This window comes from Arvicanthis niloticus, chromosome 14 (genome assembly GCF_011762505.2).
Source record: "Arvicanthis niloticus isolate mArvNil1 chromosome 14, mArvNil1.pat.X, whole genome shotgun sequence".
In the NCBI taxonomy this organism is placed as follows: domain Eukaryota; kingdom Metazoa; phylum Chordata; class Mammalia; order Rodentia; family Muridae; genus Arvicanthis; species Arvicanthis niloticus.
In genome coordinates this window covers 1,020,243-1,035,940 of record NC_047671.1, presented here as the reverse complement: position 1 = coordinate 1,035,940, position 15,698 = coordinate 1,020,243, and the positions used below count along the sequence as shown (strand labels likewise).

The 15,698-nt window shown below is 36.6% G+C and overlaps 1 protein-coding gene across 3 annotated transcripts in view; it reads right to left on the bottom strand.

The window, feature by feature from the left end:
• The window catches only part of Dok6 (docking protein 6), a 382,064-nt gene that overhangs the window by 72,964 nt on the left and 293,402 nt on the right, over positions 1 to 15,698 (bottom strand). The window contains exon 8 of one of the 3 annotated variants that reach the window (XM_076912327.1): positions 11,109 to 11,434. The exons of 1 other annotated variant lie outside the window; for it this stretch is intronic. In XM_076912327.1, the coding sequence (XP_076768442.1) occupies positions 11,265 to 11,434 (170 nt within the window). In that variant the 3' untranslated portion in view covers positions 11,109 to 11,264. Of the gene's footprint in view, positions 1 to 11,108; positions 11,435 to 15,698 lie in introns of those variants that run through there. One more of the 3 variants, XM_076912329.1, reaches the window with a different exon arrangement.

Here is a 15,698-nt window from a genome sequence, read left to right as displayed (position 1 = left end):
TGTTTTCGATGAGACATAATGTGATTAGCCTTCGAGAAACTTGATATACCAGGGTTGGGGGATACCAGGAGGCCTCCCCCTCAAAGAGGAGAAGGGGAAGGAAGGATACTGTGTGTGTGTGTGTGGGGGGGTCGACTGCAGGAGGGAATTGCAGGAGAGAAGGCAGTAATGGGATGTAAAGTGAATGAAGAAATAAAAAATATAAAATAAAAAGACTTGAAAACATATTATGAAGGAAAAATACAGTTTTCTATAATAAATAAAGCAACTTCCCATTGATTAAAAAAAAGTCCTTCTTCTGGCATGCACTGGTGCACTGAGAAGACTTTGAACATCAGCTCTGCACCTAATCCCCCAAAATTCAGAGGAGGCTGGACTCCCAGGAGCTCTAACATGCCCAAGATCATAGGTGAGGAGGCAGCGACATTCACCCTTTTTATCCTGGAAATACTTTTATTCCTGAACATCCTGTGAAAGCTTTTCTTTAACAACATCACCATGTTGGCAGCCAAAGTATATGACTTGAAACTGAAAATAGACTCCCCAGACAAGTAATTAATTTAACAGGCCAGCAAGCAAAGAACGGGTAAGATTCTGCACAGAGCCTTACCAATCTAAGACAGAAGTGCATTGCTTTTGATAATACATATTCCATGATGGTAAGGAAGGCATTCTTGTCAGAATGGCCTAAGACAGGCTCAGTCTTGTTTATGAAATAAAAAAGGGGGATAGGTGGAGAGCTTTTAGGGCTGCCTGGCAGGAATCTGACATTGGCAAAGGACAAGGAAATGGGCTGCTTAGAAGGAATCTGATATTGACCAAGGACGAGAAAATGGGCTGAAGACAGGAATCTGACATTAGGCTAGAACAAAGGAGTAATTTCAGGCAGGAATCTAAATTCTATGCTAAAACAAATCAGTAATTTCAGGCAGTAATCTAAATCTTAGGCTAGAACCAAAAAGTAACTTTAGGCAGGAATATAAATCTTAGGCTAGAACAAAGAAGTAGGCTTCAGGCATGAAAATGACTTTGGGCTAGGACAGGGAAGTAGGCTCAGAAATTTTGCTCATCCTGATCAGCCCTTAGAAATAGTTATCACAGGAGTGTTCACAGAACTTTGTTACTGCTTTGCTTGTTCTTTGACTATTTGTGCTTATTGTCTTGCTTGTTTCTTGACTATTTGCACCCATTGTATTGCTAGTTCCTCAACCTAGCACTGATCTTAATACTTGCATGTAATTAATATGGTATAAAAGCAAAAAGGAGGAGGTGGAGGGATTGGATAGTGGGTTTATGTGGGGGGATGGGGAAAGGGGATAACATCTGAAATGTAAATAAATAAAATATCAAATAAAAAAAGTCATGTAAATGTATCAGTTGGAACTGTGTCATTCCTCTCCATTTTGATCAGTGTGGATCAAGAGGACATAGACCCTAAAACAGACCCAACTACAGCTATTTTTTGAAATCAATACAATTTCTAACTATAATCTAAATATTTGTGCTTATATCCACAGATAAGTGTATCTCTTACCCCTCATCAAAGTGATTTTCATTTTTGTAACAGATGGAGACTCAATGACAATGTTTTAAGGCTGAAATTTATAGTTTTCATGTTTGCCCATTATAGACTTCCTTTTTGCAAAAAAATAATAATAACAAATACATAAAGATTTACTATTCTTAATTATGCCCTCTCTACCTTGCATGTACTTCCCTTGGCTCAGGCCCAGAATGGTTGCAAAATCTTTAAGGCAATATGTAGTATATGTATTATTTTCAGCCATCTAAGTAGTTGCAAGTTAGTTATATAGTGTATAGTGATTTTGTGTGTTTTTTTCTCAAACTTCTGACTTCATCTCTGAATTTTCTTAATATGCTTGGTTGTTTGCACAGTTTCACAATGTATTCTGCATTGCCATTGCTTTTTTGGATTGCTTTTTTATTGGACCTATTTGCTACACTCTCCACATTCTTTTGTACAGCTTCTTCTGGTCTGACCCTTGCCTGGCTAACTATTGCATGCCTCAATACATCAACATATCTTGCCCTCTCACCTGTTTCTTCAGGATCTGAGCAGGAAATTAGGTTTCTTTTTGTTTGTTTGTTTAAATATTTTTACAGAGAGACAGCCTTTATTTTTTATTTTAGGAATGCCCACATGCTCAACTTCTATGTCAAACACATCAAGGCACATTTATTTTTTATTTTCAGAATTCATTTCTTAGTTATTTAGTCAACTGTTATTATTTCCAGGAACTTCTCCAGGTTATTTTTACCTACAATTCTCTGAACTACAGAGTGCTAATAAACCTCTTTTATGTATATGATTCATTGTTATTCTCAGCTGTGATGGATAAGTAAGCCCACATTACATCTTTTTTATTGTCTACATAGTCATGGATGTAATAACTCTTTTGACCCATTCTTATAAAGTATATTATTTTCATAATTTTCTACATGCATAGAGACAAAATTTTGGTTTATTTATATTTTTATTGTTACTTTCTTTTCTCTGATTACAAGCAGAAACCATGTTAAATACAGACTGCAAAATTTATATTTTTAGACTGCTGGCCAGCCTTCATTATAAGCGATACTTCAGAAGTTTGGGAAAGCAGAAGACATGATGTTTAAATTGGACCTATGACTAACCTTATCAAACTGGTTTGTCCTTTGTGATAGGAACTGGACTAGTCTTTTGTGACATGTGGAGCAAGTGTGAAAGGTGGTTTGTCCATGAGGCCTCAATGACTGTGTGGAGGATTTGGTCAGTTCTGTTATTCAACTGTCTCTGGTCAATTGTGGCAAAGCATGCTGAGTGGTTTTTTTACATATCAATGAAGATAACTTTAGCTAGGAATATGTGATTCCAAAAAATAATATTCATCATGGGTCTTAACTACCCCAAAGTACCACATGTTAAGGCTTGGGAAGTGGCAGAAATTTTAGAGTTGGGCATAATGAGAACTCTTTAGTTAATTTGATTCATGCTTTTGAATGGGAAAGTTAGAATTTGAATTCTTTTAAGTTTCTCTGTTACGTATTGTTGTCACAAGGTCAATAATGACTTTTCTGCCATATATTTCAGTCATGCAGTGCCACCTAGCCATAGGCCCATAGCAATGGGTTAACAGAATGTGTGATTACACCTCCACAACTGTCAGCCAAATGATCCTTTTCTCTTAATCATGTTAAATATTGACTGCATATGTATATCAAGCACTTTGTACAATGGTGATATAACTGATTTAGTTAGTGCATCAGTTACATCATAGAAACTCTGTCTACAAACTGCTAGTACATAGTTCTACCACACTGTGAAACCCACTGTTCCTACTGCCAGGACCTCTGAGACTCCTTGGTTTATCTTCCTTCATCTCCCATGAGACTTACTAAATGCTTTTGATAATCGTCTTAAGGCACATTTCAAGGAACCTATATTCAATGGTAGAAATGGAGATCTTTGTTTCAGGCTTTGGTGTCCACCAATAAAACAGAGCACAAATGTTACTAGGAAAATCTACTTGTGCTTATGGCACCAGGGATTGAACTTAGAGCAGGCAAAAGTTCTTTTATTTCCTTGTATTTTTATACTCATTTTATTATCTTTTATATTAAACTAAAATATTACTAAGTTACTCAGGCTAGCTTCTATTGAACTCACTGTGTAGTACAGTGAGCTTGTGATCCTTTTGTTCAAATCCATCTGCCTCAGATGATGTTATGGGCATCTGTGACTAGGCTAGACTTAGCACTCTTAATGATCTGATTTTTATAAGAAAGTAAGTTCTTACTTTGTTTGAATTTAATTGCTTCATTTTGGCAAGTTTTCAGGTTATGGCAAGGATGTTGAAGGCTTTTCCTTCTTATAATTTCCTAAGGGTATGTATCTAGAGTTTTTTTATATGAGGAATGATGGGATTATAATTGGTCCTTACACACCAAACCAAGAGAAGAAGTTGAGTTGTAATTTTCATGATGATACATTAGACTGTGATAGCCAAGAGACATGAAGACTGAGAGGTTTCTACTGAGATACACCATGATTGGTGAGCAGTACAGGAAAGACTAGATAGAGACAACTGGAAGCAATTCTAGGTCACATGACTCATCATACTTGTCTTTATTGTTCAGAGCCTAGCATAAACTTGGCATTGATGTGGCATTTAATGCTTATTAAGTAGATGAGTTAATTTGGGGTTAAAAAAACCTGAGAGGGTTGCCAGTTTGAAAATAAGGACACACAAGAGTTTGGTGATGTCAAGAATGTTTCTAAGTAAATAACACAGATAAAAAGTTCTACTATGCTAATTACTTTATGGATGACTTTGACGAGAAATTGGGCTTACTAAGAATATTCTAACTCAAGTTCATATAACTCACTCAAAATTATACTTCTGCAAATATGAAATCTTAAGAATAATTGATTAAAATCAAATACTTGTTAATTTACTTGCCTTCTGTGATTTATTAGTGTTAAGAAAAATTATCTACAAAAAATAAATTAACATGAAGTGCTATAATGTCTATGGTTCAAAGACATTAATTTTATTTTCATCTCTTCTTTTTAAAGATCCAATACAAAATAAATAGGAGTGAAGGGAACTGATGTGTGGCTTATGTAGATTTTACAGGGGTGTCTTTCTTCAGAGTGGTAGGTTTGATCATTTTCTTCTGGCTAATCCCTTTCTCAAATATTGATACCTAACAAATATGTGAGGCTAGTGTTCCCTCTTGTAAAATTTCATAGAATTGGAACAAAGCATGTGAGCTGTATGATGCTCTACTCCCATCTAGACTGATGTTCTGGACACTGTATCGCCTACACTGTAGTCATGATCATGTGTTATGCAGTCTCCTTCCTCCTTCCATCATATTGCCAGAGTTTCCTTTGTGGGAGATGTAACATGTTATAGACCAGTTAGATTTTGTTGTTGTTGTTGACAAAATCCATTATGAATTACTTTCTTTTCTGGCATTCTTATTTTACAATCCTCAGTTCTATTCTATTATAGAAGGGATGAATTACATGTTCATATATCTTAGGCACTTGTGTTTGGTACAGATACCTTATGAATGCTAAATTTAAGAGGTGAGAGCTTATCTATGAGCACTGTAGTACATAGTATGCTTTTAAAATAATGTGTATGAATGCTTGTCCTGCATGAATCTGCAAGAGCAGCTAGTGCTCTCAACCACTGTATCATCTTTTTAATCCTACACACAGTTTAAGTGAGTACTGTTTTGTATAAAACATTTGTTTGTATTCGCTGAGATCACTTGGTAGCATGCAGCTTCAAGTTCTTGATAAGAAGTACTTATATAACACATTATTATTAGACTAAACTAACCTTCTTGAGATAAACACAATAAAGCTGTGATGTGGGAGATTGACAATATATTTTTCCTTTTTCTACTATACCCATTTAAATGTAGATCAATTCTCAGGTAATTACTTTTCACCTTTATTCTCTTATAGATATACACATTTGTGGCTATAAAATTTCCTACAACTACTAGTTTAACCACATTTCATAGGTTTTGTGTCATGATCTCCTTATCTTGTAGTTCAATTGTTTTGTGTGTTCACCATTACATTTTTGACTAAAGAACATAGAACTGGGAGAGAGTACTAGAATCAAGGGTACAGCAGGACATCTCTTTGATGGGCTAGATACCTAGAACAATAGAAACTCCCAAGAATTTATGAGGATGATCCTAGCTAAGACTCCTAGCAATAGATATGGAACCTGAAATGACCACCTTCTGTAATCAAGTAAGACTTCAAAAGGAAGATTTCAAATTAGACACAAAACCTTACACCCACAATTTGTACTGCGTACAAGATGTACAGGGATTAAGTTGGAATAGAAATTGAGGGAATGTCTTACCAATGATTGACCTAACTTGAGACCCATGACATGAGAGAGAGAGAGCCCATATCTGACACTATTAATGATAGTCTCCTATGCTTGTAGACAGGAGCCTAACATAATTGACATCTGAGACGCTTCACCCAGCAGCTGATGGAAACAGAATGAGAGACTCACAGCCAAACATTACGTGGACCTAGGGAAATCATGTGGAAGAGGGGGAGGAAAGACTGAAGAAGCCAGAGGAATCAAGGACACCATAATGTACAGAATCAACTAACTAGGGCCCATAGAGGTTCACAGGGAATAAACCACCAACCAAAGGATGCATAGGATGAACAGACAGAGATCCCCTACACATATATAACAGATGTGCAGCTTGATCTTCATGAGGGACCCCTAACAACAGAAGGGCTGCCTTGTTTAGTACCTTGATGCACCTCATCCTGCTGTAACTTGATAGGCCAAGGAGGGCTGATATCTATGGGAGGCCTCCCTTTCTCTGAGGGGATGGAGCATGGAGGAGAGAGAATCGGGAGAGAGGAGGGAGGGAAAGCTGTGATTAGGATGTAAAGTAAGTCAATTAATGAAAAAATACATTTACACTTTTGTATAATTGTTTATACTTTTGGTTTTTGATTAACATGTTCCCATTTTACCATTTTATGATTAGAAAGAACAAACACATGATTGGTTATCTTATAGATGCTAAGATATATCTGTGAATTCATATATGTTAAGTGTAATTACTGGTCCACACATGTTTAAAATGTAGTAGTCTCTAATTTTGTTTTTACTTGAGCTTTATAATGCCAATCAGTTATCTATTTTTCTGCACAACTTTTAGAGTGATGCAATAATAATAGTTTGGCTATTAGAAGAAGAATGGACATATTCTTAAGGTTAAAAGAATAAGAGTTATAAGAAGGGTTTATCAGAGTAATAAGGAAAAGCCAATAGAAAAGAAGATTCTGAAAGATGGGGTATTAATCAGGTATTAGTCACTGTATTAGGGTTATCTTGAGTAACAGATATGTATATGTATGTATATGTATATATATATGTGTATATACATATATAAATACATGAATATATATGTGTATATATGTATAATTATTAGAGTATAAAACATATTTATTAGAGTGGCTTGCAGGCTATAGTCCAGCTAGACCAAAAATGACCCTTTACCAATAGAAAGTCAAATAACACAGTGATATAGTAGTCGTTCAGGCCTTAAGACTCCAGAAATTGAATTTAATCATAATCATTTCTGCCTTCAGATGTGAGAGTATATTCAGTTAAATTTTGTATATTGATTCTTTGCTATTTTGTCAGATTTTCAAAGATCTTTTTCAGACTAGAATAACCACTTTCAACAGAGAGCACAAAAATATTTATGTAAAGGCATTACACTTTGAGAGCAGTTGTACCTTTGCTAGAGAAGCCACTTGAAAAGGCAAGAAAGAATACAATGAGAAGACCCTTCTTGTCAGCATTAGTGCTTAAAACAAGGAAGAAAATATGCTGCAGGATGAAAAGTGTATAGAATAAAAAGAGTGGAGACTGGAGAATGATTTTGAAATCCCCAAAATAAGACACATCAAAAGAAGTTGGAGAGAAGGAGGAACACATTTGAACTTGCTGTCAAGCTTAGTTAAAAGCCTGAAAGGAAATAACGAAAAGTAATTGTAACCCTCAAGGGTCATGCCAATTACTTTACATATACAATGTGCTTTAAAGTGTTTCACAAAAAGAGCGACACCCAAGCCATACAGAACTTATCTTTAAACACTAAGGACTTTCCACAAATTGCTTAGATGGCTTCCATCTGGGTAGTCTCATTTAAAGCCCATTTGAGAAGAGTTGTTGCCTGCTCTTCAGAAAAATAATTCTTGTAAACCTTGATTATGGTTCAGAAAGAATGTACCCATGCAGAAGGATGGTGACTATAAATGTTTATTCTGTCCTGTCTTTAGTTTTGTCAACCCTGGGGTTAGTCACAGAGCCACAAACAAGCTAGAAAATCAAACCAGTTCATTTGACAATACAAATCTTTGTCCTGAAGAAGTTCTTTTGAAATTCTGTCCATCTGTTTTCTACATTTTCTTGTAAAATGTAGACACCAATTATACCATTGTCAGAGAATTGATAGGAATATTAAATATCATGACACAGCACAAAGTGATCAATATATGAGAACAAAGTATGTATACATGACAAAGAAAACTGAAATCTTTTAAATATTTTTTTGCTACATAAAACTTTTATTGAGGTAGTTACAAAAATCTCTTTTTTTAAATTTAATTTTTATTGGATATTTTATTTACATTTTAGATGTTATCCCCTTTCCCCATTCCCCCCCCCCAGAAACCCCCATCACATCCTCTGTCCTCCTGCTTCTATGAGGATGTGCCATCACCCACCCACTCACTCCTACCTTCCCGCCCTTAAATTCCCCTACTGGGGCATTCAGCCTTCACTGGACCAAGGACCTCCTCTCCCACCTATGCCCAACAAAGTCATCCTACATATACAGCTGGAGCCATGGGTCCCTTTCTATGTGTTCTTAGGCTGGTTGGTGGTTTAGACCCTGGGAGCTCTGGTTGGTTAATATTGTTGCTCTCCCCATGGGGTTGCAAACCCCTTCAGCTCCTTCAGTCTTCTCTCTAACTCCTCCATTGGGAACTCCTTGATCAGTTCAATGATTAGCTGTGAGCATCTGCCTCTATATATATCAGGCTCTGGCAGACCTCTAAGGAGACAGCTATATCAGGCTCCTGTCAGCATGCACTTCCTGGCATCCACATCAGCGTCTGCCTCTGGTGATTGCACATGTGATGGATACCCAGGTGGATCAGAGAAAAAGAGGGGCGAGAAGACGATAGAGGAGGACAGAGGGGATGACTGGGAAGCAGGAGGTAGAAGGACAGACGTGGGGTCTGGAAAACCCTCAAGTTATAAGGGTCTCATAGCTGGGGAACAGTGTAGTGTTCATATTTGGGTTGGAGATTTAAATATTTCCCACCACAGAGCAGTCTCTTGATAGCCCCTCCTTCAGTTTCTGTCTCACTCTTTGTCTCCATGTTTGCTCCCATGAGTATTTTGTTAGTCCTTCTAAGAAGTACTGAAGCACCCACACTTGGTCTTCCTTCTTCATGAGCTTCATGTGGTCTGTAAGTTGTATCTTGGGTATTGCAAGCTTTTGGGCTAATATCCACTTATCAGTGAGTACATACCATGTGTGTTCTATTGTGATTGGTCTAACTTATTCAGGATGATATTTTCTAGTTCCATCCATTTGCCTATGAATTTCTTGAATTCATTGTTTTCAATAGCTGAGTAATACTCTATTGTGTAAATGTACCACGTTTTCTGTATCCATTCCTCTGTTGAAGGACATCTGAGTTCTTTCCAGCTTCTGGTTATTATAAATAAGGTTTCTATGAACATAGTGGAGCATATTTCCTTGTTATATGTTGGAGCATCTTTTGGATATATGCCCAGGAGTGGTATAGCTGGGTCCTCAGGTAGTAATATGTCCAATTTTCTGAGGAACCGCTAGACTGATTTCCAGAGTAGTTGTACCAGCTTGCAATCCCACCAACAATGGAGAAGTGTTCCTCTTTCTCCACATCCTTCCCAGCATCTGCTATCACCTGAGTTTTTGATCTTAGCCATTCTGACTGGTGTGAGGTGGAATCGCAGGGTTGTTTTGATTTGCATTTCCTGGATGACTAAGAATGTTGAGCACTTCTTTTTTTTATTATCAAATTATATTTTTTACTTTTTATCACAGGGGTTATAAACACAAAAATGCAGGATGTGGGGAAGGGGATGACACAGGAGCGTAGGTGTTCAGCGGAAGTACATACATCTTTCAGAACAACAGGAGGACCAGAGCTATTATAAGGTACCCTTTAATTACTGGAGGTCAAGCGTTTATCCCTGCCTTGGCAAGATTAGAATCACCACGGCCCTTCTATACTTGGAGAAGGGAGGAGATGTCATGGGCACTCCACACTGAAGGCCTAAAATCAGCCATAAGCCTAAAATCAGCCATAAGCCTAAAATCAGCAATAGGATGTTGAATATTTCTTAAGGTGCTTCTTGGCCATTTGAATTTCCTCAGTTGAGAATTCTTTGTTTAACTCTGTACCCCATTTTTAATAGGGTCATTTGGTTGTCTGGAGTCTAATTTCTTGAGTTCTTTGCATATATTGGATATTAGCCCTCTATCAGATGTAGGATTGGTAAAGATCTTTTCCCAAGTTGTTGGTTGCCGTTTTGTCCTAATGACAGTGTCCTTTGCTTTACAGAACCTTCGCAATTTTATGAGGTCCCATTTGTCAGTTCTTGATCTTAGAGCATAAACTATTGGTGTTCTAGTCAGGAACTTTTTTCCGTGCCCAAGTATTTGAGGCAGAGAAAGGCCTTTCTTTTTAATTTAATTTATTTTTTCTGTTTTTTACTTACTTACTTTACATCCTGCTCACTCTCCCAGTGGTTATCTTCTCCCATTCTCCCACAAACCTTCCCCATATCCCATCTCCTTCACCTTTAAGCAGGTGGGAACCCCTGGGTATTCACTCCCACATCCTCACTCCCTACTTCACTTCAAGTCTGTGTGAGGCTAGGAGCTTTCTCTGCCACTGAGACCAGACAACACAGCCTAGCTGGAACATAACCCACATACAGGAAACTGCTTCTGGGATAATTCCCATTCCACTTGTTTAGGACCCACAAGAAGGTCAAGCTTGCACATCTGCTACATATGGGCAAGGAGGCCTAGGTCCAGCCTGTGTATGTTCTTCGGTTGGTGGTTCTGACTCTGAGAATCCCAAGTGTACAGATTAGTTGACTCTGTTGGTTTTCCTGTGGAGTTATTATCCTCTTTGGGGGCCTGCAATCCTTCCTCCTATTTTTCTTTAAGAGTCTCCAAGTTCCATCCACTGTTTGGCTGTGGATGTCTGTATCTGAGTCAGCTGCTGGGTAGAGCCTCTCAGAGCACAACATGTTCCTGTCTGTTAGCCTTCCCCTGAACTAATATTATATCCTATTGTTATGTAATTTTGCAACTGTAATAATGTATCTATTATGTAATAAACCAAAGGCAATATATGTAATTTTCATAAAACTCGATTAACATTGATTATATGTGTTACTTATATTTATTGTAGTTAAATAATTCAGTCTGGGAAGTTTGGTGGGGGAAGAAATAAAATTTAGAGCAGATTTTGTTTTTAAATTTTTTTATTTGAATTAAAATCATAAAACAATTTATTGTAGTTATTGTTGGACTGTACTAATTAAACAGAACACCTGGAAATACTTAATCTTTTTTATCTGTTGAAAAGTGATTCAGTGTCTGACTTGCTTCATGTCATGTCTTCAGCATATGTCTTGTGCTATTCCAGCAAAATTCTGCCATCTCATCCTGAGGTTCAGCTCCAGTCTAGTCAGTAATGTGATGCTCCTGAGAACAGGGTTAGCAATGTCAGATTCAGTCAATGAATGAGTGTCTGCCAGAGGAAGTGTGCTTCCAAAAGGTCCTTCACCACCTAGAATAAAGTAGTCAGTAACACTTCAAGATTTTTAGCTGGATGTTGGTGAAGCAGGGTTGGCAGTATGCAGAGAGCCTCTATTCAGTGATAGAGAAAAGTCCTAGGTTCTGGAGTTCATTGGCTCCAAGATCTTCTAGATTTCTTAGGCAACCAGACTGTACCATGTAAGGCTGGAAAGGAGTGTCTTCTTCTGATAGTGAGAAGAAAAATGATTGCAAGTAGGTTCAAGACTGAATTTTACTTTTTGGCTGTAAAATCCTCAGGTAAGTGAGGCTTCAAAACAGTGATTCTAGAATTTTAAAGGCAAGAATATTTTTCACAATATAAGATTTTATGAAGTCTTTAGGGGGAAGAAAAATTCTTTATGCATAAAGGAAACTGTAATTCTATTTGGAAGGGAATATTAGAAGTACTGTTAGCAGGTAGCAAGACTGCTGCCAGAGAAAGAGACATTTCTTAGTATGAATTTAACTTACTTTAATACACCAACATTCACTCATATTTCTTGAACATCTGGTCTTAAATAATCCCATTTATTCAATGTGGTAGGTCCTAGTATGCTTGTTTTAGAGACAAATAAAATGAAGCTTAGAAAGGTTAAGTATATTACCCAGAGTCACACACCTAAACAGTGGTAAAGTTACCATTAAAATCAGATTTATTTAACCTCAAATTTCAGGAATGGATGGTACCTTTTTACAAAATTGATCTGCCATAGCATAAAAACGAAACTATCTACAATGTCACTAGATGACAACCCAAAAGATGAAGAAGGGCTTAAGCAAATACATTGATATAAGTTATACATCAGTGCCCCAGAGAGCAGGAAAGAGCTAATGATTAATTATGCCTGCAGGAGATAAGAAACATTTCACAGTGGGAATATTTTGTGCATTTTGGTGATGTCAACTTTGGGGTACAGCGTATTCATTTATCTCAAAATAGTGACATTCAGAGAGATACTTTTTGTTGTTGACTTACTTCTATTAAGGTAAGGATATGCAATAAATTTCCATAAGTATGGTTTAATAGACAAAAAGTGTTGCTTCCAGAAGATGAGTCATATTTTGAAGACTGTTACTCAATTGCCAGGGGCATGCTGGTGCCTGTGGGGAACACTGATGTATTTAGCTACTTTTAACTGTTCTGCCTTCCAAAAAACATATAATCTGAACATAGGAGTGAAGCAATATAGACTGTTCTTTACTTTTGCTGCAAATTTATGTATTAGTCTTTAAGATGCTTTTACTTTATAATCTGGAAAACATGTCATGGTAAAATTTTAAGTAGAAAAATATCAATGGGAAAATTATACGGAATTGAAATTTAAAGCTCAATGAGCATTAAAGAAGGACAGCGGGTCCCAGATCACTGAAGAATAAATAAAGCCTTTGATTCACCTCAAAGTCTATGCTGGAATTCTCTTTAGCATTTTCTGAAGGTTATCTCTAACTCTAATTGTGTGTTTCTGTCCTGTCCTTCTGAGAAATTGAAGCCACAGATGCCCTTTCCATGAGCATCAAATGCCTTTGGTGTAATTAGGTAAGCTTCGGTGCTGACACTGGTGGTCTGTAGCTTAATTACAGGCACACAGAGGGCAGAAGAGGGCAGGCAATTCAGAGCTGACATTTGGATATTAATTGGTGTTAATGAAAGCAGAACTTCTACAACTCCCACCTTTACAGAAGATGGAGCCTCAATCATATTTGTTTTAATTGCTCAGAAACAATACAAACTGTACTCATCCCATATAATTTTGTATGAAAATAAGAGCTTACATATATCAAAAATTTAAGAATGGCACTCCCTCATTAACACTTTATTTGAGACCATTTCAACTCCCTTTTCATTACAGCTTATGAAGAAAAGCTAATCTCAGTGGAAAAGTAGAGATGAAGAGTGAAGAAAATTGAGCTAACAGGTTAAAGGGACAGATTTACTGCATTTCAGAATTGTTTGTGTGCTTACTTATTAATGACTAGCAATAGAAAATGTGTGTGCTCAATAACAATGACCCCTCCCAGCCTTCCCTGCCAACTCCTCTTTCTCCTTCTCTCTACCTTTACTTTAATAGAAAGTATTGCATCTAGAAGAAGCTTTTGTTTATATGAGCTGCTACCAAGTTACCAGTAGCAGGCTAATGCCTTTCTTCCAATCTTCCCTAATTTTCTTTTCTCTTTCCCTTCTTCCTTCCATATATATATATATATATATATATATATATATATATATATATATATATCCTTAAAAGTTCATTTACAGTTTATTAAGAGAGTAATTTTTAGACATAATTTCAGAGTCAAAAGTTCAAAATCAAGTTTTCATTTCTTCAACAGTTTAGGCTCCCTTGGTTCTAGAGAAAACATTTTTGTATGTGTGTGTCTTGAACATTTGACAGAGAAGAATTTGGTTAAATAAAGATTAAAAAGTTACCTGGCAATACAAATTAAGCAGCCTTACCTCTTAAAATAAAAAGAAGTCTTCACTTGTATACAAACAAGTGGGCAAAGCTGACCTATCCTGAGCTATGTGGAGTGGAGGTGGTAAACAGCTCTCTATTACTCAGGACAGCAGGGACTTGTTAGAAGCTAACGATTTCTTTTCTCATTCATTTGATCCAGACTCCATAATATCTCATCCTGTCAGAGCACCCTCTGGGGGTAGCATTGAGAGAACAGATTATTCTACAGCACTTATTCTCCAATCACAAAGTCAAATTCTGCTTCTCATTATTGACATATTTGTCTTTAAAGGGGTGTCTGGCAACAGACAAAGAAATGAAGAGAGTAAAACTTAGCTAAGTGTAAAGCGTAGATGCTGACAGGCAATCGAAGTTTTATGTAAGTTTAATATAGATTAGTTTGTTTTCAGGCCATGAAATTTTTTTAGCTCTACTACATGTGCTGCTTATTAATGAATAAATCTATTAAACTTGGAACACATAAAACTTTCCCTCTTTTCCTTCTGAATGAAAGCTCAGTGAATTTAGTTCACATTGATCCATAGCTTCATAGCTCAGATATAAAAATATAATGAGAAAATTCTGAAACAAATTTGCCTTACTAGACCTTACCTGTGGCTTACTTGACATGATAACTAATATTTATTGCTAGCTTTATTGGATTTAGAATTTTCATGGTAACACAATCTCTGATTGGGTCCATGACAGTGTTTCTAGAAAGAGATAACAATAAACCTTGTCCTTCAGGGAATGTGTCTGTCTGTGTTTAAAGAGATAGTTCAATTCACCTTTGTAAATTTAATTATATGAAATTATTTCTTAGATTGCTTTTCAGTCTAAATATTAACTCCTCTATTGGAAAAAAGTTTCAGTTATATGGTCATGAAAACAACTGTTATTCTTGAATTATAACCAAATCAATAAACAAAGTGTTTATATATTGTATTCCAATAATACATAATTTTATTAACCTCTCACATTATTTTAGATGTTTAATATAAATATTTAATTCAAATATTCCAGTTTCCTCTAGAGAGAAAATAGTATTATCTGCATATACACGTTTATAACTCTAAAAGCATGTTTTCTTGACTTTTTTTGTTGTTGTTGTTCACAAAGAGTGAATTGCCAACCAGGGAACCTGCATGTGCATGAGCCTGATGTAGGCCCTTTACACATATGTTACAGTTGTATAGCTTGGTCTTCTTGTGGGATTCCTAATAGTAGGAGCAGGAACTGTCTGTGACTCTGTTGCCTGCCCTTGGGAGTTTCTTCCCACACTGGTTGTATCCTTAATAAAAGAGCAGGTGACTAGTCTTCCTGCAACTAGACATACAATGGCTGGTTGATATCCATCAGGGCTGGACCTTTTTTGAAGAGTAATGAAGGAGTGAGGAAAAATGGAGGAGTTATAGATAGGGGTGGGGAGAGAGGGGAGGTGTGTGGGAGACTAGGAGGAGAGGAGGGAGGGGAAACTTCACTATTGAAATTGGTATGTGAAATAAATAAAATATAAACAAATCAATAAATAACAAATATGAAACCAATCTGCAGTATCTTAAAAATAAAAATAAAAACAAGCAAGCAAAAGAACCCATGTTTTCTGACTTTAATGCAAGAAACATAGACAAACAAGATCATGAACTATTTTATGGGGCAGTGGTTGGCACTCATGGGGTGTAAACACAGGAAAAACTCAGTTACTCATTTTTCTCTCTGGACTTTTTCTTTTAAACAACACATTCTTATTCTGTAGTCCTGGCTTATCTAGAACTCACTTTGAAGACCAAACTGGCCTCA